Source organism: Urtica dioica, chromosome 11 (genome assembly GCF_054948205.1).
Source record: "Urtica dioica subsp. dioica isolate 48M chromosome 11, U.dioica_male_clone48M_v1_H2, whole genome shotgun sequence".
NCBI classification, from domain to species: domain Eukaryota; kingdom Viridiplantae; phylum Streptophyta; class Magnoliopsida; order Rosales; family Urticaceae; genus Urtica; species Urtica dioica.
Window position 1 is genome coordinate 22,702,063 of NC_142766.1, and position 26,703 is coordinate 22,728,765.

General features: G+C 38.4%; 7 protein-coding genes across 8 annotated transcripts; 5 read left to right on the forward strand and 2 right to left on the reverse strand.

The window, feature by feature from the left end:
• Window positions 1–2,216: 2,216 nt before the first annotated feature.
• LOC149382536 (Putative adipose-regulatory protein (Seipin)) lies at window positions 2,217–3,694 on the forward strand. The gene is made up of 2 exons (XM_089630526.1): window positions 2,217–2,789; window positions 3,073–3,694. Exons 1-2 carry the CDS (start codon window positions 2,268–2,270, stop codon window positions 3,682–3,684), a joined length of 1,134 nt encoding a protein of 377 aa, XP_089486652.1. The 5' UTR covers window positions 2,217–2,267; the 3' UTR covers window positions 3,685–3,694.
• A 63-nt stretch (window positions 3,695–3,757) lies between these two features.
• LOC149382537 (putative UPF0481 protein At3g02645) lies at window positions 3,758–5,892 on the forward strand. The gene has a single exon (XM_089630522.1). It carries the CDS (start codon window positions 4,309–4,311, stop codon window positions 5,851–5,853), a length of 1,545 nt encoding a protein of 514 aa, XP_089486648.1. The 5' UTR covers window positions 3,758–4,308; the 3' UTR covers window positions 5,854–5,892.
• Window positions 5,893–6,264: 372 nt separating this feature from the next.
• Window positions 6,265–7,730, reverse strand: LOC149382538 (Ribonuclease E inhibitor RraA/Dimethylmenaquinone methyltransferase). 2 transcript variants are annotated; one of them, XM_089630525.1, is made up of 2 exons: window positions 7,558–7,730; window positions 6,265–6,921 (listed from the first exon to the last, which is right to left on the reverse strand). In XM_089630525.1, exon 2 carries the CDS (start codon window positions 6,909–6,911, stop codon window positions 6,411–6,413), a length of 501 nt encoding a protein of 166 aa, XP_089486651.1. In that variant the 5' UTR covers window positions 6,912–6,921; window positions 7,558–7,730; the 3' UTR covers window positions 6,265–6,410. The 2 variants fall into 2 exon arrangements, with proteins under 2 accessions (XP_089486651.1, XP_089486649.1); XM_089630523.1 differs by having other exon boundaries at window positions 7,492–7,659.
• A 1,182-nt stretch (window positions 7,731–8,912) lies between these two features.
• LOC149382539 (isopentenyl-diphosphate Delta-isomerase I) lies at window positions 8,913–11,538 on the reverse strand. The gene is made up of 6 exons (XM_089630710.1): window positions 11,184–11,538; window positions 10,734–10,789; window positions 10,325–10,416; window positions 10,109–10,211; window positions 9,885–10,022; window positions 8,913–9,373 (listed from the first exon to the last, which is right to left on the reverse strand). Exons 1-6 carry the CDS (start codon window positions 11,420–11,422, stop codon window positions 9,123–9,125), a joined length of 879 nt encoding a protein of 292 aa, XP_089486836.1. The 5' UTR covers window positions 11,423–11,538; the 3' UTR covers window positions 8,913–9,122.
• Window positions 11,539–15,375: 3,837 nt separating this feature from the next.
• LOC149382540 (basic leucine zipper/W2 domain protein) lies at window positions 15,376–16,007 on the forward strand. The gene is made up of 2 exons (XM_089601683.1): window positions 15,376–15,518; window positions 15,636–16,007. Exons 1-2 carry the CDS (start codon window positions 15,455–15,457, stop codon window positions 15,764–15,766), a joined length of 195 nt encoding a protein of 64 aa, XP_089457809.1. The 5' UTR covers window positions 15,376–15,454; the 3' UTR covers window positions 15,767–16,007.
• A 2,316-nt stretch (window positions 16,008–18,323) lies between these two features.
• On the forward strand, window positions 18,324–21,285 carry LOC149382541 (uncharacterized). The gene is made up of 8 exons (XM_089630206.1): window positions 18,324–18,465; window positions 18,871–18,894; window positions 19,049–19,154; window positions 19,272–19,340; window positions 19,717–20,210; window positions 20,301–20,562; window positions 20,669–20,877; window positions 20,998–21,285. The coding sequence occupies exons 1-8, from the start codon at window positions 18,461–18,463 to the stop codon at window positions 21,062–21,064; spliced, it is 1,236 nt and encodes a 411-aa protein (XP_089486332.1). The 5' UTR covers window positions 18,324–18,460; the 3' UTR covers window positions 21,065–21,285.
• Window positions 21,286–21,658: 373 nt separating this feature from the next.
• Window positions 21,659–24,706, forward strand: LOC149382542 (riboflavin biosynthesis protein PYRR, chloroplastic-like). The gene is made up of 7 exons (XM_089630205.1): window positions 21,659–22,306; window positions 22,462–22,561; window positions 22,635–22,760; window positions 22,849–23,162; window positions 23,583–23,954; window positions 24,035–24,160; window positions 24,251–24,706. The coding sequence occupies exons 1-7, from the start codon at window positions 21,866–21,868 to the stop codon at window positions 24,515–24,517; spliced, it is 1,746 nt and encodes a 581-aa protein (XP_089486331.1). The 5' UTR covers window positions 21,659–21,865; the 3' UTR covers window positions 24,518–24,706.
• Window positions 24,707–26,703: the final 1,997 nt, after the last annotated feature.

Consider the following 26,703-nt stretch of genomic DNA (forward strand, 5'->3'; position numbering starts at 1 on the left):
GTGAACTCGTCCCATACGATCAATATAGCGATGACGAGCGAACCATGATCTCCGAAGACATCATCGAGAGAGTTCTAGGCTTCCCACTTTATCCTCAACTCGAAGACTACGAGTCTAATACGACTACTGTGAGTCCATAATCTCCTTAATTAATATATCTTCCTTCTATGTACTCATAGTTGCTCATTTTTTTATTTAGTTGTGTGGTTTATTGTTTTTCAGATGAACATTAATGAGTATGAAGAGCACTATGTTGAGGGTCAGCAACAAGAAGCAAGTTTGGTGTCTCAATGTGAAGATATTGATCAATGCACGGTTCTACTTCCACCTCCCGAAGCGAATCAATGCGAATTCTTGGCATACGATAAATTTAGCGACGGCGAGGAAGACATCATCACAAGCGTTTTAGGCGGCCCATTTTATCCTCAACCTGAGGACTATGAGTCTATGATTACTACTGTGAGTCGACCATATATAATCTCCTTAATATATTCCATATACTATCATATAGTTGTGTTTTATGGTTTATTATTGTTTTTATTTATCAATCGTTTGTGAGTTGCAGATTGATGAAGCAAGTGTGGTGTGTCAAGGCGAAGATCAAATCATTGTTCCGTTTCCATCGAATCAACGCGGAGAGGCAGACGATCTCAATTCGGGGCCAGTGATGAGCCAATATCAGCCTCAGCCTGAATATGAAGAGTCTATTGGTTCTACTATGGTGAGCCAACAAACTCCTTATCTTCTAATATTCATAGCCGTGTTCCCTTTTTTATTTGTATATTTTGTACTAAATTTTAGTGTGGCTTATTGTTTTCCAGATGAACTTAGAGGTGTATCAACAACAAGATTTTGAAGAAGCGAGCATGGACTCTCAAACTTCTTTGCACGACGACGATTGGTTGGCCACGTATCTCAACTTTGCACAGTCAGAGGATCCAATACCGCCTGAATTTTTCTATTAGAGATAATTATTACTCTAATTAAGTCTACGTACAAATGTTACGTTACGTTGTATGCATGGACATAGTAGTAGACATTTTATACTATAGAAACAAAGAAAGTCATTTATTTCTATTTATGCAATGCACATATTTCTTCTTAGTATATATTATTGTTTGTATGTATTAGGCTAACTTATTGGTTTATTTTCGAAATTTATTAGTTTATTTTCGTTTATTTATTGTTGTACTTCTAATTATAAAATTTTATTTTAGTTTATTTTCATTTATTTGTACATGTACTTTCTGATTACCAGAGTGTGTTTTGGTGCAGATACGTTTTTTTTTTTTCCTGATTTGTGAAGATAAGGTCTAATTGTTTTCAATTAAAAAAATGAATGTTTTAATTGTTGAAACGTATCACAAATTTTATTTTATTTTTGTTTCCTCCTATTTCTTTCTCATATCATATCATTAAAGAAGGGAGAGTGAGCAAGAGGGTGCACAAGTATTTTGTCTGATCTTAGACACTCAACATTAATTCAACTACTAAGTGTGAAGTGGGGGGTCTAAAAATTTCACAAGTTTTTAGACTGAGAAAATGAGCTACAAAGTGCAGAGCCAATTGCGGATCTCCGCCCCGCAGCGTTATTGTCATTTCTTGTGTCTTTTGTTGGTATTGGTGGGGTTTTTTTTTTTTTTGGGTTGAGAATGTTGGAAAATGTATATATTTTTTGTTGTGTGGAAATAGCGCATTCGTTTTTGTTGTGTGCGAGATAGATTTTTTTTCGATGTTGCCTTACTTATTTATGAGAGAGATTTATTCATGTATACACGATCAATGAAGAAGAATGAAGAACTCACTCGACTGTGGTGAATTAATTTAGGAAGAATTAGAGCGTAGATTATTGGGATTATATATATATATTGACATATAATCAATATCAAATTAAACATTATATATATTATATCATTTCAGTGGTAAAACTTTCATCAATGAATAACATGAACAATACTTGTTCTTATTTCTTAATAACTAATTTAGAAGTTGATTTTACTTATAAAATTCAAAATTTAAATATTTGGCTAAATAATTTTAAATTATTTAATGATTTTCAGTAAAGGAAAGTCTTAACATATTAGTCTTAATTTATGCACAAAGAAAACAACAACCATCTGAGTTCCACGCTACTTTGTCCACGTCTCATATCCTTTTCCATGCAACGCACACACGTGCACACATACAGTCTCTCTCTCTTTCTCTCTCTATCTTTCTCTCACATAACCCATCGTCACCACAACCACAACACAATAACAAGAAGCTAAATGGACCAAATAGAAGAAGAAGAGCAAGAAAAACAATATTATCCGTACAGCTATTACAATGAAAACGAGCGTCGTTTACAAAGACCCAAACCAGACTGGTTCACAAACCTCTTCTACGACCCGCTGTCGTTTCTCCTCTCCCCAGCCATCCTTCTCTCTCAGTCCTACCGCAAAGCCGAACGGACGGCAGATTCCGTACATTCGGCGATAATCGGAGCTCCGTCGGCCACGGCGGCGATAGCGAGGCGGTTGGCTCTCGGGGTGTTCGGCGCCGCATACGCCTGCACGGTGTTGACTGTCGTTTTGGGATTGGCTGTCGTTTTGGGAGTAGGGTTTGTGAGGATGTTGGTCGACGAGCCGGTTATGGTGAAGCAAAATCTCAACTTGGACTACACTGAGGCTAATCCGACAGCGTTGTTCTGGTTCGGTCACAAGAAAATACCGACTGGACACACTTTTTCCGTGTCCGTTGAGCTTTTGGTGCCCGAATCTGATTTCAATACACACGTCGGAGTGTTTCAGGTATGTATAAATAAATATATAGTTCCAATATATTTAATTTTAAGGCTATATAGTACTCCATTGATAGTTGAACTTGAAACAATTTTTTTTTTGTAAAATTGTCCAAGTTTGCGTGAAATTAGTATAATAGTCCCAATTTAAAATATCAAAAAAAAAAAAATAGAAAGTAACATGCTTTTTAAAAAAAAAATTACCTGCTTATGTATAGAAATTACTACCCCGCGAAATATGGGTTATTCTGCTATAGGATTACTTATTATTGGTGGGTTTAATAATTGAACAGATAAGCGTGGAGGTATTGTCTTCAAACGGCTACGTGATGGGAAAGTCAAGCTTGCCGTGCATGTTACGCTTCAGAAGTTGGCCGGTCCGGTTCGCAAGGACGTTGATAATGAGCGTTCCACTGGTTCTAGGGCTGGCCGGAGAAACCCAGAAGATCAGAGTTGACGGGATTTTGAGACACAAAGAAGGGAATCCGAGGACTGAGGCGGTGAGAGTGGCGGTGATTCCTCGCTCCGGGACGGTTTTTCTGCCGCAGATTTACGAGGCCACGGTGGTCATTGCGTCGAAGCTTCCGTGGCACAGAGACCTCGTGCGGCGCTGGAAATGGACGCTCTCTGTTTGGTCCTCTATTTACGCTTTCGTGTTCTTGGTGGCGGTTCTGCTGTGCTTTTGCCGGTCAGTTTTTTTTCCGGCGCGATCGAGGACTAGTGCTCGTCGACGACCCAGTGAGATGGTTGAAGATGGGAATGAACGAGAATGGCGGTTCGAAGAAAGTAAGAGGAAGGTGATCTGCTTGGAGGAGGATGAAGAACAAGAAGAGACTATTACTTTTGAGGCTCTAGAAGAAGAAGAAGAAGAAGAAGATTATGGAGACTCTGAATCAATGTGTTGAGAGTTATGTGTCAACATTGCTTTGATTAACCATATCCATTATGTATAATGAAACAATGACGTAATAACATTTGAATTTAGTTACATAAGTAGATGTGTTGAGCTGGTTCTAGTCTTGTTTTGGTTGGCTGAAACTTACCCCACAAGGTAGCAAAGGAGGCAATCAACGGCTACAAAGGTTGGGTAGATTTAATGAATTATGAAGAAATAGTAATATATGGCTAAACATGCATAGATATGGACATTTAATTTTTTATCAGTTTGTTCTTGTATGAGTAACCTAAACGACAATGTAGGAATGGGGTAACGACAGGAATTCGTATGAAGAAGTGAGAGCAAGGAATTTTCATATGAGAGAGAGTCAAAACGTCTTCATCACTAATCTTCCAAGTTCCATATAATCTGCTGGGAATTTTCCGCAATGTTATTGTCCATCTCTTTCGTCTCTCAACTTGAGCTTACTATTCAAATTTGGGTGAATCTCTGCCCTCATTTTTGTCTCTCTCTAACCCAAGTCTTCTCAACATTAATATCAAACCAACCACAAAGGCTCACAATGTGATCCAACAAACTTATTTTTTTCCTCTCCAAAGACCCTAATCAAAACCAAACCAGAGAGAGAAAAATGGAAGGAAGAGCAAAGAGCAAGTTTTTGAGCAGTGTGAGCTCAATCTTTACTCGGTTAGAGCACAAAGAGCTTCCGATCAGCATCTTCAAAGTCCCAGCCTCCGTGGTCTCGACCAAACCAGAGGCTTACATCCCGACCCTCATCGGCCTCGGACCGTACCACCACATGAGACCCGAGCTCCAACAAAGGCAAATGTGCAAGCTCAACGAGGCCAAGAGGATCCACGAGCGCTTCCGATCCGTGGGCTTCGAGCGCCTCGTCGAGCTTCTCCGCTGCCTCGTGGGGCCCGCCATCCAGGCCTGTTACAGCACGTACTTGGACATCGACGACCAAGACTTGGCCACCGTGATGGCCGTGGACGGGCTTTTCCTCTTCGAGCTCCTCTGCTTCCATGGCGTCTCCGGCGACGGGACGGCGAGATCTCCGCCACCTGGCGGGGGGAGATTGGTCCGGGATCCGAGCTGCATGAGGGAATCGATGATGCTCGAGAACCAAATCCCGATCCTCGTGCTCAAGGTACTGATGCTCATCGAGTCGAATCATGAGGCTCGAGCCGTGAAGGAGCTTTTTCCGAAGATGTTGGTGGGGTATTGCAGAGCGGTTTCGCCGCTCGGGTTGTTGGAGGATTACCCTCCGTGCAAGGCTCTGAGCCACGCCCATCTCTTGGGCCTTCTCTACAGCCTGATCGTCCTGAGAGAGCCGCCACGTTTGGGTCCCGGAGAGGAAGAGAGAGAGGAGAGATTCTTGGAGACGGTATCGGAGCAAGTCCGGTCGCTTCAGAGCAATTCCGTCGAGACTCCCACGCCAGAAACGGCGCAGAGCGTCATTCTCGCCAGCGCGATCGACATCGCCGGAGACGCGATACCGGAGCTCTCTCGCCCGGTGCAGCTCGTAGCCGGATTGCTCGATCTCCCATGGAAAGAGCTCTGGACCGCAATCTCCTCCGACCCGCCTCTCGAAGAAGAAATCTCAATCCCAGGAGCCTCGAAGCTTCACGAAAACGGCGTCAAGTTCGGCCTCGCCGACCACATAACGGCGATCAAGTTCGACGCCAAGGCTGTTACGTTCCATCTTCCGCCGATGAAGCTGAACGGAAACTCTGAGGTCGTGATCAGGAACCTGGTGGCGTACGAGGCACTGATCAAGGCGGACAGAGAGCAGCTCGTCTTCGCTCGATTCGTCGAGATCATGAGCGGGGTCGTCGCGACGGTCGAGGATGTCGCGGTGCTCAAGGAAAACGGGATCTTGGAGCTCGAATCGATCAGAGACGTCGAAGTCGTGGAAGTTTTCAAGGGGATGGGAAAGTCAACGAGGCCGACGAACGCAAAGGGTTTGGAGAGAGCCGTCGAAGAGGTCAACAAGTACTACAACGGTCTGTGGAAGGTCTCGGCCGGTAAGACCGTCAAGAAGTGGCGTCGCAATGTTTGGAATCTCTTCCGAGTTCTCGCTATTTTGGCGATATTTGGGCTTCTGGTTCTTCACACTTCCTGCACGGTGTACGGATGTACCCGTCTGTTCGTCGACAATTCGAAATCTGTCTGAAAAGAAACTTATAAACAATGGCAGTATTCAATTACACAACACAATAGTCCACCATTTTTTCAGTAACATCAATCAAATATACTATCAGAGAGTGTGTACAGAAATAGAATAGTTATCTTTAAAACACAGAATCAAATCACCATCATTATGATCAACAATTTAGATGTTCAGGCCTGTTTCCTTATAAATGATGTCAATATTCAGTTACTTTAATCAATAGTCGGCCATTGTTTCTGTCCTTTTGGCTTGTTTCTATCATTCTCTCGCTTTCTCATGCTTTTAATTGTGTAAATCTAATACAGAATTAACAAAACAAAAATAGGAGACACAACAGAGACGCAAATCATTATCCTCAATGACTAAGTAAACCAAACATGATCACCAGAGAGAGATCATTCAGGAACAGAATACTAATCTTCAAAACCATATGATATACTCATTTATTGCGTTTCATTAAATACAGATTTGATAAAATAACAAACAACAATAATTAAACACAGCTTCCAGCATCAAATCATCATCATCATCATCATCAACAACGATTCAATTCAGACCTTTTAAATCGAGAGCTCAGTGGGACAAATGAGGATACCGTCAGTGTCGGCGTAGAGCCACTCGCCGTCGCGGATCCTCGTCCCGGCGATCGTGATCGGGACGTGCTTCTCTCCGTGGCCCTTCTTGTTGGCCTTCATCGGATGGGACGCGATGGCTCGGACGCCGATATCGCAGCCGTTGATCTCGTCGACGTCTCTGACGCAGCCGTTGACCACGATGCCGGCCCACCCGTTATTCTGAGCCTGCACCACCGGATTCCCGCCCAGGATGGCGCACCTCAGGCTTCCTCCGCCGTCCACCACCAGGACTCTCCCGTCGCCTTTCTGCTCGAGAAGCTGCCGGATCAGAACGTTGTCCTCGAACACCTTCAGAGTCACGATCTGGCCGGAGAACACCTGTCTCCGGCCGTATATCTGGAATATCGGCTGGAGTGCCCGGAGCTCGCCGCTCGCGATCAGCCCCGAGCTCGCATCGCATACCTCCGCGGTTGTTGCCATCGCCATTTTTGATGACCTTGAGAATATCAAATATTTGGTTAAATTTCACAAATTATCTGAGCTTCTCTTGCTCTCTGGTTCTTCACTTCATTTTCTAATCACTTCGCTGAAAGCCTAGTACCTTGATGATCCGTATCTTCTTATCTTATACAATTTTTCATAAATAAAAATGACCAAAGAGAAGAAGGAAAATTGTAGTTCCTATGAGTTCGTCTACCACTAGCAAACGCATGGAATCGAATTCGTGGAGATCAGCACCGATTTCGACATTTGATGAACTTGAGATTTCGAATAACTTGTCCGTAAAGTTTTTATAAAAATATAAAATAAATAAAAAAAATCAAATCCCTGGTTTTCTATTCTTTTAATTAAGAGAGTAATTTGACGGATTATCAGCGCTTCTTGCTTTCTGGTTCTTGATTCCTATTCGCTTCACTGAAAACCTAGGAAAAAACCTTGATGTGCCTTACTGTCGTATTTCAAAAGAAAAAAATTATATATATATATATACCAAACATATGGAATCGAATTCGTGGAGATCGTGACAAAAAGAAACAGACGGAAATGTGAAAGAAAAGATCTTCACCGAAGAAAACAGATTAGTTGACGGCGTCAACTCGGTCGCCGGAGAAGAGATGATGAATCAGCTTACCCTGCAATTCAAGCTCAACCGTATGCAATTGTGAGAAGAAGAAGAAGAAGTGAGCGATTCTGAGCTCTGACTTGAAGAAGAATAATTACTGTATTAATAATAGTTGCTGAGAAAGATGAAAACTGTAAAGCGCGTGTAGTAACTGTTCAGAATCTTAGCCCTGTTTGGTTAACTTTTTTATTTTTGTTTTCTGTTTTCTGATTCTAAATTCTAGAAAACAGTTTTAGAAAAACTGTTTGGTTATAAATTCAGAAAACAGATTTAGAATCATGTTTCTGTTTTTTTTTTAATTTGTTTAGAAAACAAAAAATAATGAAAAGTTGTTTTCTGTTTTATCTCTATACAATTGAATGAAAAACATAACCAAACAACATTTAAAATATTTTGAAACGTAATTTTAAATCTGTTTTTTAAATTTAAAAATTAGAATCAGAAAACACAATTTAAAAACAGAAAACGAGTTTATAAAATTAAACCAAACGGCCTTTACTTTTTCTTTTTCTTTTTCTTTTTATATTCTGCACTAATTCTTTTTTATATTAATATTTAATATATGATGATGATTCTCATTTTATTTTTTTATAGGCTTGGGATCTGGATTGTTCATCGTCGATCTATGTGACAAAAAATAAAGCCTGAATGAATATATTGGTTCATCATCCAAAAAAAAAAAAAAAAAAAAAAAATTGAGATGTAAAGGAAGGGGAGGTTTCACGCGGTTGATAGGAGCGTGGAGTTGAGGAAAAGGATATACCTATTTGTGTGTGTTGAGATTTTCTTGTGATAAATTGATAATAATGATGGCCAATGACTTGTTGTATCACGCACCTATGATTTATGAGAGGTGAACAAGTGCTTTTGTCACTGACTGATGTCAGACAAAGCAAGTCCACGCGTATTCATTCATTTAATTCGGTTCATTGGATTTATCGTTTTTCTTGTTAAAAACGCACATGCTCTATATATATAGAGGGAAATACTTTCGTTGTTCAATATCCTGCATCGAGATGAAAAGCATTTCCGTTCATGGGTCTGAGGTTCTTGGCGATAAAGATAACCTTATATAGATGTAATTGGAAATCGAAACCAAAAGTAGTTGCTAAATTGTTTATAACGTGGTGTGCACAAGGAAAAAAAAATTCTAATGTTCAATTAATCAAGTAAAAAATATATCCTTTAAAAAAAAGTAAAAAAATATCATACAACAAATCAAGAGAAATTGGCATTTAACAAGTTTTAAATACAATTTTAACTTTTTTTTCCGAAAAAAAATAAAATTTTAACTTATAAGTATTTGAATTTCCTTATTTAACTACGTTAAAACATGTATGAGAATTTATTTAACAATAACAAAATCAAGAAAAAAAACTTGCTAAGAAATCCATTTCACAGTTGCCATCCCAGGTCAATAAACTATAACTTATCCTTTTGTTTTAACTTAAAAAAAGACAACAAACACAAAAATCTTACATGCCGCAACACATTATTCTAAAATCCCAATTGGTATTCAAGCCTTATTGAAAGGAAAGAGGAAGGGAAAAAAAAAAGTGTGGTACTAAGACGAATCAGAGCTTGTGAATGGTGTTCATGTCGGCGACCTGGTTGAGAGTTCCGTTCTCAGCGTGGTCCCACCATTTGAAGAGGAAGTTATCGACGATGAGTCTGAACCATGGGCTCAGCTTCAAGCCTTCCTCTCCGGCGTCCACTTTGCGGAGCAACTCTTTCAGCTCGTCCCGGCTCACATACTTTATGTCCGCCACTTCGTCCGGGTTCGGATGGACATTCACGTCTCTCACCATGAACAGTATGTAATCAACTGCGAGTACCATAACAAATCAGATCAACTATATGATAAGATTCTAGGTCTAGGATTTAGTCTTTTCTAGGTCTGTAGCTATAAAAGGAAAGAAGGAGGAATCAGAACTGCATTCAGTCACTACAATCCATTTTCCTTCTATTTCTTCTCTGATATTCCTTTGGGTAGAACTAGGTTTCTATCACTATATGGGTCGTAGAGCATATTGGTTCATATTCGTATCAGCTAATACCCGAACTTTAAATGGCTAAACTGGGTGATCTAGATCAATTTTTGAAAGGAGTTTCAAGTTTAAGAGCCGAATTTTGTTTTTATTATTGAAGCCCGGAAACAGTTGATTCGGTGATGATTTTTCACATAACCCGATCAATTTACCCTAGAATCGTAGGTGGTTAGGCAAAAGGGCAAGAGGCGCAAAGTTTTCAAAGTTCAAGGACTTATCGTGTAAACAAAAGGATCAAATATAATAAATAAATTAAAAATCGAGTCGAGGGAATTAAGGAATTATTACGTTCATGCTCGCCCCACTTTCCGTCGGAAGGTGCCTTGTAAAGCATCTTTCCAAGAGGGGTAAACTCATCAACTGGGACGTCTTCCGCGGGGATACCCAGTTCGTCAAAAAGCTTCCTTTGCGCAGCATTTCTTGCTCCTAAAAAACAAAAAACAAAAAAAAAAACAAAATAGTAAGAAAGAAGGGTTTGATGAAAACACAAGCAAGTGTTTGAAAATGCATACCGAGGTACTCATCCGGAATGAGCTCAGATTCGCGGTAGAGAGGGTGGCTACAGCACGTGTTTGTCCACACGAGAGGAAACGTCACTTTCGTCGCAGATCGTTGCTGTTTCACCGATATATGTGAGAGAATTAAATCCTATACTATGTATCATGTATGTAGAGATACGAGCATTTATTTACCCGATGGGTATTTTCGCTGGTTTAAAAGTCTTTTACCTGGAGAAGCATCTCGTACTTGGAGTTGAACAAAAACACACTGAAGGCCCGGTGGAGCATTTTTCCCGTTTCAATCTTTTCCATCAAGTGGCCTGCAAAAATTCACACAAGCGCAGAACAATTGATCAAAAACTTGTATGAGATCTGAAAACAAGAGACTTGTAGATCAAGTTTAAGATAAATGACTTGGCATCCGGTCAAAGAGTTCATAAGACTACGAAACATAAAGGTACCGATTCGATTTGCATATCCCATGACAATCAAACACAATAAACAACGGCGAAAGATAATACCGGTATCTTAGCGGCAAGGATAGAATTTGCTCAATAAAGAGATTGTAAGAGGATTAATATTGTCAACGCATACATAAATTCCAATAAAAACGCTTGAAATTCAGATCTATACTTACAGTTATATTTGGTATCATGACCAACAACGTTGTCCTTCTCATCCACCAGAATACATCTGCAGAAAAACCATAATCAGTGGTGTATACAAAATTAGCACATCAGTGTTCCTTATTTCATAGTTATAAAAACAACTCAAAAGCTCTAAATGTCTTCCTCTTTTTGTACGTGCGTATTTTTTTCACTGTGTAAAAGATGACTACGAAATGAACAAGAAATTTAAGCCGCGAAGCTCACAAATAACAATAACCATGCCGCGAATTCAACTTCATGGTGTTTCTTGTAATCTATAACATAAACAGACTCAGAACAAACAAAAGCTATAGCGACGGGAAAAGAAAAAAGATCAGCGAAACAAAATCTTCTCGTAATCGAAGCAAAATCAGATCATTAATTAGAAACCTTTCGAGGCCTAAACACGAAAGATTAAGAGAATAAGAGAGAGCACAGACTCGTCATCGAACATGAGGCGTCTCTGGACTTCGTCCATGCCAGCGGTGTCAGGAGTGTCTCCCATGGCGGTGGTGGAGGGCTGAGATGACAGGGATACCCTCGCGAGGGGTTTGGCGATTGAGGGGATCCGGAGAGAGGTGCGAGGGGCAAAATTGGTATGGGAGAAAAGATTGAGAGGCTTGGCTGAGACTGAGACTGAGAGCCTGGCGGTATTTAGTAGTTGCGATGTGAGAGACATTGGGAGATCGCCATTGTTGAATTCTCTCAATTTCCCATTATATTAATCCTTTCTCTCTCTCGCTCCCCACAAATGTTAATTATTTATTATTTTGAGGCCTGTGAATAATTGAATACACACATACTACAACTTCCAATAACAACACTCGAATAACTTTTCTTTTTGTCAATTTTCCATGCAAAAAAAATGTGAAGATAACTATTAAATTTCGTTTCTCAAAGACGAAGGAAAATGAGTTTAAATATAATTTTCTTTAATATATATTTTTATCTGGTGGTTTGACGTTTTTATCTTGTGGTTTTACTTGAATTCGTGGGGATCGTTTACCAATTAGCTAGCTCATCTTGTCTTTTAATATCCCCCCCACAATTTTACACAATGAATCTTAAATTTCAACAGTTTACAATGAGCTTTTTTCTTAGGTGTGTGTGTGCAAAAAATAAATCAAAGAAAAAAATATATTGTATATAGGATATAATTATCGATTTTTTTTAATTATAAGTAATTCAGTCCGAAACAATTTTTCTTACAAATTAATATTTTGTTCTATATAAAAATAGCAAAATTATTGAACTTAGTGCAATTAATCTTAACATTGACCTTTTAAAACAATAAAAAATAATAAATTGATTTTGTACATATTGTCACGACCCATTTTTCCGCACGGTTCGTGACCCGTGACGTTGCTTCCACTTGATCATCTAGATCTAGATAGGGAATGTGCTTTAGGCAGGTGCGTGTAGGAACCGGGATGGAAAGAGAAGGCTGATCCGGCGTGCGAGATTAACTCATGAAAATATGATATTGTTTGATCATTTTATCAAAGCGTATCGTTTTTGTTGATGACTTGACTCAATATGATAACTATGAAACTGCGGGGAAATAAATATTGCGATATCAACATAATTATCATACCATTTATTTATGATTCCGTCGTATTCATGATAAGTTTAAAGTAAATTATGAAAATTGAAGGAAAAAAAAATAAAAATAAATAATGCCTGCACAAAACAATGTATTAATATTGCGCTATACAAAACAATTGAGTACTTGTAAAATTAAGATTCTTTGTATGGTCATTTCAAGCGTCTAGTGAAACTATTAACGGATCAACTATGCAACCCCATTTAGTAAGAAAAAAAGGTAATCATATGTACGAAATTATAAAATATTGTAAAGTGCAAAGATAATTTGAATCTTTATTAAAATTAAATTAAACGGCAACTTTATCCATGTGATTAAGAACCGAAATCACGTTGTTGTGTCGCCTAGTACTTGTACTTTTATTGTGATTAAGAACATAAATTTATTTAGAACTTAGTACACGTCTATGAGGAAGACAATCCCATGCCAGTGATAGCCAACCAGTCTTCACCGGAACACTAAGCCCAAATATGTTGAAGTCTTCCATGGCAATAGGATCGTGTTTGTCACGGAGATCGGAAAGCTATCACTCTTTTTATATATATAAACTTGCTTTAAAGCATGGAAAAAAATGTCGTCGATTTTCGCCGATTTCCGGCGAAAAAGTCGTTGTCGGAAGGTGTCCGACCGATGAAAGGTGTTTTTTTTTTTCGTTTCGTCGTCGTTTTTGTCGTTTTTCGTCATTTGTCGTTTTTGTTGTCGTTTTTCTTTTGTGTCTTTTTTTTTTTTTTTTTGCTGCTGTAGTGCGTTTTTTTTTTTTTTTGTAGTTTTTAACTAACTATTTAATATTATTGAAAATATATATATATATGACAAAGTATTTTGATAAATTTTGTGTAGTTTTTTTTTTGTTTGTCTGCTGTCGTTTTAAATTTTTTGTTGTCGTTTTCTTTTTTTACTATAAAATATTATATATATACAATTTTCTATTAAAAAAAGATCATATACATAATGTATTTTCTTTATATATGTTTAAAAATTAATATATATATATATATATATATATATTACATACAATGTACATATATATTACATGTATATATTTTAAATATATTTTGCCACATTATTTCCGTTCGGTTTTTCGTCGGCACGTCGGTTTTCCATAAAAAACGGTATTTGAAAACGACATTTCACTTGCCCTTTTCCACAATTTTTTCATTCGATTTTCCATCGACATGACGATTTTCCGTAAATCAAGAGGCTCGAAACGACAACGAAAATGATATTTTTTTTCCTTGCTTTAAAGAAACATCTTGATATGTCTTAAAAATTGTGAAGCAGAAAGTAGAACAAGAAGTAATGTAATATATATATATATATATATATATATATATATATATATATATATATATATATATATATATTACTATACCAATTGCATCCCTCACCAACATACGCGTAGTGGATTTTAGCTCCTAGTCAAACTTTGTCACCTCAGCTGGAGTCAATTATCTACTGCTTTCACACATTTTTTGCCTCTATAAAAAAATAATAATATATATAAATAATAGTTGCAAATGCTTGAGCACCCACACGCACTAATCATATTTTTTTTCAGCATTATGACCCTGAAATATCACACTAAAACATTCATACTAAATCATTCATTCATAATATGGTGTATAAAACAATAGAAAATGTATATATCGTCTTCTTTGCTACGATTAATGTATATGATCGTCACTTTGACACTCACCCATAAGAACACTTTAATACTTTATGTCTGGTTTCTTTCTGCGTGGATATGAATTTAATGCTCCAAAATAATAATTTGTCTTTATTATTCAGATTTTTTTTAATCTAAGCTTAATTGTTTCATATAATCAATTAATACACGTATAAACTGTATGTGAATGAAAAATAAGAAGTGTGTATTTATTTGCACTAAATATCTATAACTCATTATACTAGTTGGGTGCACATTTGACTAACTAAACATTAAAATAATCAGTGTTATATTACCAATTTATATGTTGATTCGGGTTTGAATCGGCGGTGGAGTTAGGAATAGTGTTGAGGTCGGCGACTCGAGCCATACATGAGATCTGAAGAACTCAAAGGTATTTGAATTTTGAACGAACGTGATTGTTACAAAAAAACACATCCACATATCTTATTTGCTATCGAGTTTTTTTAGATAGTTTTAAACTGTTTTAGCGGATAGAGATTTCTAGTTTTTTATTTTTTCTGAAAAAATTTGACGAACACAAAATGATTATTATCTAAAAAAAACCAATATGTTTTCTAACAAAATTAAATATGCGTTAGTGATCGATTTTTTCTGTGATTTGGACAATTCAAGGGGTCAAAGACTTTATTTTCAAGTAAGATTTGGTTTTCAAACGAGATGGTACATTGAGCTTGGTTTATCAAGTTTTTCAAATAGAGAGTAAAAAAAAATCAGAAAAATAGAGAAAAAAAAAACAGTGAAAAAGAGTGAGGTGGGAAAAAATAAAATAAAATAAAAAATCAAAAAGTCTCCTGTAGATCAAAATCGGAAGAATTTGATTCCTTATTACCCTTATATTAAAGTTGAAAATTCGGTCAACTTCAATTAACAATTAACTGAATTTTTTTCTCACGGTTAATTGTTAACCAAAATAGAAAGTGGACAATTAATTGTTTTAATCGAAAAGTGGGCAATTTGTAAATGTTCCGTGAGAAAACAAACAACTTTACAATAAACTATTATTATTTTTTTCAATTAACCTAGATTAATTGTTTTTTATTCGGCTAAAATTAACCGTACGATTAATTTTAATCGAAAATTCAATTAAAATTAACCGTAAGGTTAATTTTAACCGAATAATTTCGATTAAAATTTAAATCAAAATTTTGTCTTTAACCAAATTTTTTTCTTTACCTTATATATGTAAAAGATTTGCATTTCACCTTCGTAAAATTAATAATAATAAATAAATACAAATTATTTGCTTTTCACATTTTTTTTTCTCATCATCTTAATTTCAATTTTTCTATATTTATTTTTATTTTATTTTATTGGAAAGGGTCCTAATTTTATTGGTTAGTTAGACATCGAAGACTGGGTTTCATAGGTCTTTTCCACTATCCCAGAAAAAAAGAAAGAAATATTGTTTCGACACGGCTATGGCGAGAGAGAAGAGTCCCGGTTTGAAGATCCTCTGGGTCTGGACCATTGGCACAGCTGCCAGTAATTTATTTTTCTCTCATCTCTAGTTTTTTTTTTTCTTTTCATTGAATTGTGTAGTATTATCTTTTAGTACTCACAAACTCACTGACTATTGATTTTTTTTTTTTTTTGGGTCAGTTCTGGTTACGACTGTTGTGGCGAATAGGCTGAGAGACATGGACAAATTTCTCAACGGCGATCAACAACAAGAGCAACAACACAACAGCCCAAGCTCTCCAACTGAACTGATCTCAGAAGATAATGTCTAGGTTTTGCCGTTATTTCAAGCTTTTTCAATGTTTTATACGTTGAGTGTCCGTGACCTGTTCGACGAAAGTCCTGACTGAAAACTGTCTGCGCATTTCAAACTTTTGTGGAGATTTTCCATACACTTTGATTGGGTTTTGTTAGCTCGTCGAACAATGCTGATAATTGTTCTCATGTTTAAACGTTTGTGGGGATTTTCACACAAAATGATTTGTTTAATAAGTGGCAATATTTACAGAAAAATTGAGGCCGCGGAGTTTGTGATGAACGTTTGGAATGCTTTGCTTAACAATTAAAGTTGAGTATAGTTAATCGAAGAAACATGGTATTTGAGTTTTATGGAATAACAATAGTAACGTTTTGTGATCGCATCGCCGGAATTAGACATGTCCATCAAACAAAAGATGGATATAATTTTATATGAAATATAGTAGATCAAAAACAATATTTCTAAAATAGAAACAATGTATTCTTTATTTTCAGAAAAAAGTCTATTTTTGGCCCTGAAAATCTAAAGATCAATCAAATTGGCACCTAAATATCTACATTATTGTTATTATCATTATCCATTCTACATTTCCTCTTTTTTTATAAAACAATGTATGTATTGATTTGACGTTACCCCGCTAATTACGTATTAAGAAATTATTAACGTTCAAATGGTTGAATAGAGGGAAACTCAAATTATTAAATGGGTTTGGTGGCGTAATTGGAGACGCAACATGCTGTGACATAGGAGTGTATAGCAGCTCTGTATCAACTGTCTTTGAGTCTTTTGTGGCATAATGTTTTGGCTCTCAGATCAGTGAGGTGTCGTTTACACGGAAACACGCATATTTGAACTCGAAGCGATTGAGAGCGACTGTCTGCTCGCGATGTAGGCTGTTAACAGAGCTCGATGGAGGATTGTGCAAATTTGTTTCCCAATAGAGGAATAAAGTTGCTCAATAGTCTTTATATTAAGTGATGTTGATTGTTGGACGTTAAGAGTGTTTTTGATGAATTAAACAAAAAAAAAAAAAAAATTCTCTTCCGAGCAAAAAAAATATCAAGGACCAATTTGACTATATTTTGAAATTTAATCGTGGTCTACAATTTAAAGAGCAAATTGTTGATTGTTCTTAATGCGGCCAACAATAGTTGGACTTTTTGAATACCGATCAACATCTAAAAACACACGTGAAAGCCCATATACATTAGAAAATCTCTCTCCAGCTCTCCGTCACCTATGTATGATCGATAATATTGAACTGCGACGATGCCAAGATCATCCCCCGAGCGACCAGTTTAATGTTCATGTCGATCTGGGTGCTATTTGTGTGAAGACATGGCTAGAAAAGGTTCGTTGTAGAGAATGATATAGATCACGGGATAGAGTTCTTAGCGAAAAGTTTCAACCACCTTGTTTCTAGGAGGATTTTAGTTTTATACAAAACAAGGAGTGAAACGAGGTCAACAAAATAAATGTGAACACGTATATAGAGCGAGCCATATAAGTTAGGTAGGAGCGTATGAATGAGTGATTATGGCTAGTAGACCAAACCAAGAGTATCGGGACAACCAAACAACCAATCAACCAATGTTCCAACTTTGGTGGGTTTCACGGTGGCTCCGTCTACTCTATTTCATTTTGCATTGGAGAAATTATGCTCTATAACAACGTATGTAAATGATATCACTAATTGGTGGCCATAAAATGATGAAATTGTACATATGAAGACAATGAAATGTGCGACAATGAAAACACAACAATGATATGTATCAACTCGTTAACAGTTAAAGCTGGTCATATGGAACCCGAGAACGGGAAATGAGATTCTCTGGTCTCGTCCCCATATTTAGCGGAAAATGGGAAATCCCGGAACCATTTTCCACGGTACCGGAAATTATCGGTACCATATTTCGCGGTTTCGAGATTCTCGTATTTATTTTTTTCATTTTATTTTAATCATGAATGCATTTAAAAATAAATAAAAATTCATATATTTTCAATTAAAAAATACAATTTTAAAAATATGGTACTAAACAGGGATCCCAGTTACGTCTCATTTCCCGTATGGTTCTGAGACAAAAGTCCCGGTATCATATTTCCTAATATGGTTTTTTCTCATTTCTCATATGATACCAAAAATACGAGAAACGGTGTCTCGCGGGATCCTATATGGCCACTTTTATTAACAACTATAATACACTCATTTTACGTGGACCCACACTTGTAAAATATCGCGTTATTAAATATCAATGCTCATGAAGATATTGTTTTCAAATTAGGAGAATATTATAAAATAATGTCAGAATTTTGCCAAGTTTAGGATGTCAACGTTATTTTTACGTTTCATGACTATTTTGGTTCATAGAAGCGAAAGTGATGTGTCTTCTTGATCAAACATCAAATCGTCTGTCGCAAGTACACAAACGACAAAGAAAAAGAATGAAAGAAAAAAATTCGTCGTCGTGTTTGTAAAACGATAATAATATTAGAAAGAGTAAAATCAGATGTCGTTTCCAGACATTTCCCCTATCTTTTTAGCTTCAATAAATACACGTATATTTCGGACGAACCCACATAAACTCGCTTTCTTTCTGTTTCATTTTTCTTTCTTCCTTCTCTTGCTTTCTCTCTCCAAATCTCAGAGCCACCAATCTCCGAGTTACTCAGACTCACCGATTCTCCGATCCCCACATCGACTTGGTTTATGAGGTAACATCAGTTTCTGAGCTCTGGTTTTGTCGTTCTCTACTCGTTGTTAGCAGATCTAATTCTTCTTATCAAAGTCGATTACTTTTTAGGCGTCTTGTGAAAATTAGGGTTTCTTAGCCTTGAATTTTTGGTATGGTGTTATTCACTCTTGATCTTTTCTTTCAACAAATAATAGTTCTTGCTTGAATTTTGAGATGTATGGAAACGAAAATGACCTAAACCTAACGGTCTGTTCCGTTTCTTCTCATTTTCGTTAGAAATAGATAATATGAATCTCTGAATGTCGCCAACGAATAAAAAGAGACCGAGAGGTCGAAATCCTTAAAGCTATTTTGTATTTTGCGAACATATTGTCCTCGTATATATTAATTTCTTATCGCTGATTGTTTTAAATATCTTGCGCAGCTCGAAGGAGAGACCCACTCTCGGGTAAGTCTGAATCTTTATGATCCTCTTAGTCCGTGTTTTGTTGTTCTTCTAATTATAAAAGACATTTATTCTTACAGTGTTACACTTCACCACTTTCTAGGTTTGTTATCAAGTAATCTTTTATATGTTATTGTTTTGGCGAATCTGGTTGCAGTGGCACGCGGATTAAGACCCGCAAACGGAATATTGCGGCGCCGCTGGACCCTGCAGCTTTTGCTGATGCAGTGGTCCAGATTTACTTGGATAATGCTGGTGATCTTGTGAGTCCATTAATATTATATGCCTTTAGCGTCGAAGCGAATACTGGGTGTGTTTAGAATGCATTTTATGTTGCGTTTCTTAGCATCTTGGTTCTAAGAAAGAGTTTCCATATGCAGGAAGCTATTGCCAAGAGCCTTGAACCCTCGGACCTTAACTTCTCAAGATACGGTGATACCTTTTTTGAGGTATTTTTTCTCGTTTCTACATCTTCAATGGTTAATTACTTGAAACAATGTGGGGCATGAAAAATGGTGATTATTATTACAAGGCATGTTTCTTGGCGTTTATCTATACATCACACAAGAACTTTTGGATTAAACATTTTCGTGTGGTTGATTAAAAATAAAAAGCATAATTAAAATAAAAATTGTTGGTAGGTTTATATCAAGCTCCAAATTTTATTTCTTGTGAAGATTTAAGTATCTTTATCTGCCTTTCTGACCTGTCTCCACCTTGATATTATAGCTCTGACTTGTCTTTCTTGTGAACATTTGAGTATCTTTATCTTCCATTCTGACCTGTCTTTTTTTTATTTATTTATTTTTTCCGACGGAATTGTAGGTTATTTTCACTGGGGGTCGTACACAACCCGGAACAACAAAGCCCGATGAGGGGGAGCGTCACCCTTATTCCATTCTAGACTGCGAGGCTACCCGTGAAGTCATTTTACCCTCTGTTATCTACATCCAGAAAATCCTGAGGCGGAGGCCGTTCCTCATCAAGAACCTCGAAAATGTCATGCGGAGGTTTCTTCAGTCCCTCGAGCTTTTCGAGGAAAACGAGCGGAAGAAGCTTGCAATTTTCACGGCCCTCGCCTTCTCTCAGAAGCTGTCGGGTCTCCCTCCGGAGACCGTTCTCCAGCCGTTGCTCAAGGACAATCTTGTCGCCAAAGGGCTAGTCCTCTCGTTCGTGACCGACTTCTTCAAGGAATACCTGGTCGATAACACCCTCGACGATCTGATCTCAATCCTGAAGCGTGGCAAAGTGGACGAGAATCTTCTCGAGTTCTTCCCGTCTGCGAAACGGTCTGCCGAGTGTTTCGCCGAACATTTCACGTAAGCTTTTTATATAAAAAGTTTCCATAGTCTAGCTATGTGGACATATGCCTAGTGTGATGACTCGTTTGTGACGTTGGCATATCTCAGCAAAGAAGGCTTGGTGCCTTTGGTGGAATACAACGAGAAGAAAATATTCGAAGTGAAGCTAAAGGAGATGAAATCCGCTCTGACTACGCAGATCACGGAGGAAACCGAGATATCTGAAGTCATAGAGACCGTGAAGCAGCGCGTCAAAGACGCCAAATTACCGGACATCGAGGTCGTTCGCATCCTCTGGGACGTCATAATGGACGCTGTCCAGTGGTCCGGCAAGAACCAGCAGCAGAATGCCAACTCAGCTCTTCGCCAGGTATGTATATATATATATATATACATATACATACATATAAATCGACATTCATACTCGTTAAGTTTGTTATGACTAATGGTGTCGGTGAATGAATGTGTGTGATCAGGTGAAAACATGGGCGAAGCTTTTGAACGCGTTCTGTTCGAACGGGAAGCTGGAGCTGGAGCTGATATACAAAGTTCAGATGCAGTGCTACGAGGACGCGAAGCTCATGAAGCTCTTCCTCGAGATCATCCGATCTCTGTACGATCAGGACGTCCTCGCTGAAGATACCATCCTTCACTGGTTCCGCAAAGGAACTAACCCCAAGGGCAGGTTTGTATACACCCACAATCCCTTTCTTGTATATGTTTGTATATGTGTGCGTGTGAAAGAAAGAGAGAGAGAAACACCCGATTCATTTGATGGGTTTTCTGATTCTGTTATTTTTCGCAGGCAAACTTTTGTGAAGGCACTGGAGCCATTTGTGAACTGGCTGGAGGAGGCAGAAGAGGAGGAGTGAATTGAATGACATCGGGCATCGTGTTCTTCTTCTTCTTCTGTGTTTAGATATAATATCTTTCTATACTCTTTTTCAATCTGCTCTGATTTTATTCGAATATTCGTATCTTTGTGTTGCAAAGATGTGGCAATTTTAAATTTGATGTATGTGTGTGTGTGTGTTTGACTCTGTTAAGAGTTTAAAACAAATCTTTCCATAATGAATTTCCCTTTTTGGTTTTACCTTCTTCTCTACTCTCTCTGATCCCCATTATTTGTCTGCTTTGATTTTGAGAAAGGTTTTTCTATATTCGAGTGTCAATGTTCTGCCTTGGTTTGTATTGGAATGCAAGCCCCTATAGAATGAGAGAATAGTCACGCCCTCCTTAAAACTTAGATTGCTTGTTATATTTTCTTAGTGTCTTTACGTTTTTACATTTTCTTCTTGAACAAGATTGAGAATTGAATTTTTTCCGTCGGCTTATTTAAATCCTTGGTATTACCACTATCCATTTTCATTTGTTGAAAACTTGAAATGAATGAAGTTGTGAACATTAGTTTACTACATTTTTTTTTCATGGAGACTCTAGATTTTGTTTTTGAAATTACCTTTTTATTACTAGGATATTAGAATTTTTTTGAAATTATAAACAACAAAGCAGAGCTACATTCCGAGCAAAAGAAAAACACAAAGTAGAACTACACAGTACACACACAAAAGAGAGCGCTTTAGAACCAAACGAGGTTAGTGTAATCAGAGCCCAAAGCAGCGTGATCCTGAAAAATGAAGTGAACGCCTTGCAATCGGTCCGTACAAACCTCCATGGCAGCTCTGGCCTCCGTCTCCGCTCTCGGCGCCACGCGCGACGCCGCCTTCGTCCGCCGCGCCGCAGACCTCGCCGACATGTCCGCCGGCTTCACCTCCCCTCACCCCAACTTCGGCTGCGTCATCGCCGCCCCCTCCGGCGCCGTCTCCGGCGAGGGATTCCTGTACGCGCAGGGCACCAGAGCCGCCGAGGTCATCGCCGTTGAGGCCGCCGGGGAATCCTGCCGCGGCGCCACCGCCTACCTCAACATGGAGCCCGGTGACTGCCACGGCGACTACGCCGCCGTCTCCGCCCTCGCCGGCTCCGGGATCGGTAGGGTCGTGGTCGGGATTAGGCATCCGCTCAAGCATCTCCGAGGCAAGGCCATTCGCGCTCTGAGAAGTCACGGGATTCAAGTTGATGTTCTCGGAGAAGATCTCAAATCCAAACTCATTCAGGTATATACATTACCTGGTTCCACTTTTGAACCTTCATCGACTATCCTTTCACTCATCGATCATATAGCTGAAAATCTGAAAAAAAAAAAAAAAAAAAAAGTCGAAAAAAAAAATGGTTGTTGTGTTGCTTGCAATTTGACATGGAAAACAAACAGGAAGCTCAAAAATCGTGTCTCCTGGTGAATGCTCCGCTGATTTGCAGAGCCGCTTCTCGAGTCCCGTTCTCCGTTCTCAAGTACGCGATGACTCTCGACGGTGAGTCTTCTCTTCGATCCAATCCAAGCATCAAATCTTCAACGAACTTATTATTCACTCACTTTCCAAACAGGAAAAATAGCGGCTAGCAGCGGACACGCGGCCTGGATAAGCAGCAAAGAATCGAGAAGCCGAGTTTTCGAGTTGCGTGGTCGCAGCGACGCGGTTGTTGTCGGAGGAAACACCGTGCGAAGGGACGGTAAGTAATATTTTTTTTTTTTTTTTTTCAATCGGCTCATTCGTTATATTATATATCTTTGTGTGATCATTGGTGTTGTTGGGTTTAGATCCGAGGCTGACGGCTAGACACGGAGGCGGGCATATGCCGATGCGGATAGTGATGAGTCAGAGCCTGGATCTTCCCGAGGAAGCGAAGCTGTGGGACATGTCCGAGGCTCCCACCATAGTGGCGACTCAGAGGGGAGCGCGGAGGAGCTTCCAGAAGCTTCTCGCCTCGAAAGGAGTCGAAGTGGTCGAGTTCGACATCTTGAACCCTCGAGAGGTGATGGAGTATTTTCACGACCGCGGATATCTCTCCGTTCTCTGGGAGTGCGGGGGTACATTAGCCGCCTCCGTTATCTCGTCTCGAGTGTTGCACAAGGTATCCACGGATTCATCGGGTATATTTGTAATTTACTAGAAATGTAATTCTGCTGGGTCATTGGGGTTATGTGAGAATTTGTGGTAGAGTAGCGAACAAGTTTATAAAGCTAGTGCATAGCTTAGACTTGGTTAAAAAATATCATTTTGGGCGGGTCATTAGAGTTATGAGAGACTTGGTTAATAGAGGAGTGAGCCGAGTTTATCAATTTTTCAAATTTTTTGAATTTAGGGTTTAGTCACTAGGTCCCAACAGTTTCGGAACTGGAGCTCGAAACACCAAGAATTCCTAGGCGAGTGGCGGGGACCAGTGACTTGACCGTTATAACAAACAACTCTCGGGTTAAGTTTTGCAGATAAAAGTATCGATTTTGTGTGTTGTATCGTCGTAACTGTGCGTTTCTGATGTGTACTGTTTTAGGTTTATGCGTTCGTAGCTCCGAAAATCATCGGCGGTGAAAAGGCACCGACCCCTGTAGGCGAACTGGGAATGGTTGAAATGTCGCAGGCGTTGGATTTGGTCGACGTTTGTTACGAGAAGATCGGGCCAGACATGCTTGTTAGCGGGTTCCTCGAGCCCATACCCGATCTCACCCCGGTGATCCCCTCCGCCGAGGAGACTTACGCCATTGACCCGACTTTCACTCCGTACGAGCCCAGAATCATATTCTTCTACAAAGCATGGGATCTTTACGGCTCCTTTTCCAACTTCTCTCCTCACCCGATTCAGATGCCCGATGAGAACGGGAACGGAAAGTACGTCACTTGGCTCAGCGTGGAACACTACTACCAGGTTGATTCCAACTCGATCTTCAAGTCCTCGTGGTTGAACTGAAATCTCATAGGGTGTAATTGTTTTGTATTCCTGTTCAGGCTAACAAGTTTGTCGGAGTCGACGATCCCGTGGCTCGGGAATGCGTTCTAAGCATAAAGTCGGCAAAAAGTCCGGAGGAAGCGGCGCGGATTGGACGGTCGATGCAGAGGCAACGCCCAGATCTGGTATGGTTTCTCTTTCAGATAGTTCTCGTTCTGTTTTGTTACAGCGCTGCGAAAATACTTTGTGGGATTTAGTTGTTTATTTGTTTTCAGATAAGAGCCGACTGGGAAAGTGCCAAGATTGATGTTATGTATAGGGCTCTCAAATGCAAGTTCTCGATTTACCCGCATCTGAACTCGATGCTGCTCTCGACCGTCGGATCGGTTCTCGTTGAAGCATCGCCGCACGATCTTTTCTGGGGCGGAGGACCAGACGGGGAAGGTTTGAATTATTTAGGCAGACTTTTGATGCAACTAAGATCAGAGTTTTTAGGTGAATCCCCAGAAATATGTACTCAAAACTCTTTCTCAGCTGACTAGTTAGTTCTAGCATTTATAATTATTTTTTACATTATTACTCTTACCACAGATTACAGGCAAAAAAACAAATGTTGATATAGTAGAAAAAAAATTGCATTCCATCATATATTCATATCATTGTAATAAGACAAAAATACTCTTAGTAGTTAATACACATCTAGGTCGCTGTAGCGGGCCGCATCTTTTTTTATTTTTCTAAGAAATTACCTGGTATATAGACTTTCCAAAACTTATTCCAAAAATACCGCTCAGTTTTATTTTTAATTGTAGACCGTGATTTTACTTGATGTTTACAGTTTTTGTTTTTGTTTGTTCGATAACATTTATAATAGAGGTGGCTTACAGCTTCAATTTAAAAAATTGTTATAGTGGAAGCTTTTGAAAGTCGGTGTTCTTGGAATGATCATAAAAGAATTATTATCTGCGGATTTCCATTTTTTTCCGTCAGATGCAGCCAAATATGGTCGGCTGGAAAATTTGGATGAACCGAATATCATGAGATATAACACATAGTTGCTAAAGTGTCTCAATCAGATTTCAAATGTGGACTGATAAGTGTAGATGAGATTAAAAAAAAAAAAAAAAAAAAAAAAAAAAAAAGGGTTACAGCTAAAATTATGTGAACGTGCGTATAGTATATATCATATATGTGGTCGTGTATGGATTTTCATGTTGTGTATGAAATACATACGCACATGCATTTCCCTTGTTTTTAGAGTTCTATTCTATCTATTCAGAATGGAATTATTATGAGGTTAGGAATAAGGATTGAAATGATTCTGTCTGCCACCTTGATCTAGTACGGATCTGATTAGACTCGCCCTTGTCATTACGTTTTCCCGTTATTTTAATTGGATTTTCTGATCTGTGCCCCTAATTTTCATGATATTATACACCCACCACTATAATTAATGCCACCTATCTTTCTTTGTTTACTACCAAAATTAAATTTAAAACTCTTCATATGTTTGCTGAAAAATTGAAGAAAATGCTGTTAAAAAAAAAAAAAAAAATTGGTGGAAGTCGAATATAGCTCTCCATCCTAATAAGACTATGGCTATCCACGTTATATTTAGGCATCTAGAGTCTAGACAACTTGTAGTACTTTATATATATTTATATATATATATATATATATATATATATATATATATATATATATATATATGTATTGAGAAGAATCCATATTATGTGTCATCATCACATGGATAAATGCTTATAGGTCGTATCACTAGCTGCCTCAATATATAACTAATTATATGCTTGCTTTTATTTTCAGACCAAACCCACAGTTAGTCACTGGTCATTTAACAGCGAGAGTGAGAAAGAAAAAAAAAAGCTATCAATAATTCGGATGTTTGATAGCTCGGCCTCGGTTCAGTTCGGCTCGGCCTCGGTTCAGCTCGGCCTCGGGTCAGCTCGGCTCGGCCTCGGTTCAGCTCGGCCTCGGTTCAGTTCGGCTCGGCCTCGGTTCAGCTCGGCCTCGGGTCAGCTCGGCTCGGCCTCGGTTCAGCTCGGCCTCGGTTGTGTTGTGCTTCTTGTTTTGTGTTTTATTTAGTTATGCTTTATGTTTTTATGCTAGTTAGCACATGTTGCGTTGTGTTTGACTTGGTTTATCTTGGACACGGATTAGCCGTTGTCCACTATCCCGTTGTGGATTTCCTGTTAGGTTTTGATCTATACAGGTTGGAGATGCATCTTCTTCGTGGTCAGCAAACCGAGGTTGAGTGGATCTTTCCATCAACCTATTTTGGTTTTGTTGAAAGAGCCCTTTGTGTGCTCAATATCTGTGCTCGTCGTTCTTCCACTTGTCGGAAGCAAGCACAAAACGTGCGATTACCGGAACTTAGTGTTAGTTTCACTTCGACTTAGGTTTGAGTGTTCCATGTACTAAGGTGTTTTTCTCCTGTATTGATGGGTTTTTTTACCCAATTTTAATGGAAATTCCGTGACTTTCAAAAAAAAATAATTCGGATGTTTGATGTTGATAATATACATCATAATGCGACGCAAAAAAACAAGTCCATCTTCTTCTATTCTTTTCTTTTTTAAAATATATTCTTTATCTAAACTAATAATTTGTTTTTATACTACGCTAATCTCAATGGGCAAAATTAACTTCATAAATTCATAATCGTGTCTTGAATGGAAAGATAAAAGTCGAATAATTTTAAGGTCACTGTAGT

What these genes read in the sequence shown, in the direction of transcription:
- LOC149382536 (XM_089630526.1), top strand. Translation starts at nt 2,268, where the DNA reads ATGGACCAAATAGAAGAAGAAGAGCAAGAAAAACAATATTATCCGTAC. An exon ending in CACACGTCGGAGTGTTTCAG is followed by an intron (nt 2,790 to 3,072) that starts GTATGTATAAAT and finishes ATAATTGAACAG; the next exon opens with ATAAGCGTGGAGGTATTGTC.
- LOC149382537 (XM_089630522.1), top strand. Translation starts at nt 4,309, where the DNA reads ATGGAAGGAAGAGCAAAGAGCAAGTTTTTGAGCAGTGTGAGCTCAATC.
- LOC149382538 (XM_089630525.1), bottom strand. Translation starts at nt 6,911, where the DNA reads ATGGCGATGGCAACAACCGCGGAGGTATGCGATGCGAGCTCGGGGCTG.
- LOC149382539 (XM_089630710.1), bottom strand. Translation starts at nt 11,422, where the DNA reads ATGTCTCTCACATCGCAACTACTAAATACCGCCAGGCTCTCAGTCTCA. An exon ending in TCATGATACCAAATATAACT is followed by an intron (nt 10,417 to 10,733) that starts GTAAGTATAGAT and finishes GAATTTTTGCAG; the next exon opens with GCCACTTGATGGAAAAGATT. An exon ending in AAAGTGGGGCGAGCATGAAC is followed by an intron (nt 9,374 to 9,884) that starts GTAATAATTCCT and finishes TGGTACTCGCAG; the next exon opens with TTGATTACATACTGTTCATG.
- LOC149382540 (XM_089601683.1), top strand. Translation starts at nt 15,455, where the DNA reads ATGGCGAGAGAGAAGAGTCCCGGTTTGAAGATCCTCTGGGTCTGGACC. An exon ending in GACCATTGGCACAGCTGCCA is followed by an intron (nt 15,519 to 15,635) that starts GTAATTTATTTT and finishes TTTTTGGGTCAG; the next exon opens with TTCTGGTTACGACTGTTGTG.
- LOC149382541 (XM_089630206.1), top strand. An exon ending in AAGGAGAGACCCACTCTCGG is followed by an intron (nt 18,895 to 19,048) that starts GTAAGTCTGAAT and finishes ATCTGGTTGCAG; the next exon opens with TGGCACGCGGATTAAGACCC. An exon ending in ACGGTGATACCTTTTTTGAG is followed by an intron (nt 19,341 to 19,716) that starts GTATTTTTTCTC and finishes ACGGAATTGTAG; the next exon opens with GTTATTTTCACTGGGGGTCG.
- LOC149382542 (XM_089630205.1), top strand. Translation starts at nt 21,866, where the DNA reads ATGGCAGCTCTGGCCTCCGTCTCCGCTCTCGGCGCCACGCGCGACGCC. An exon ending in GCGTGGAACACTACTACCAG is followed by an intron (nt 23,955 to 24,034) that starts GTTGATTCCAAC and finishes ATTCCTGTTCAG; the next exon opens with GCTAACAAGTTTGTCGGAGT. An exon ending in AGAGGCAACGCCCAGATCTG is followed by an intron (nt 24,161 to 24,250) that starts GTATGGTTTCTC and finishes ATTTGTTTTCAG; the next exon opens with ATAAGAGCCGACTGGGAAAG.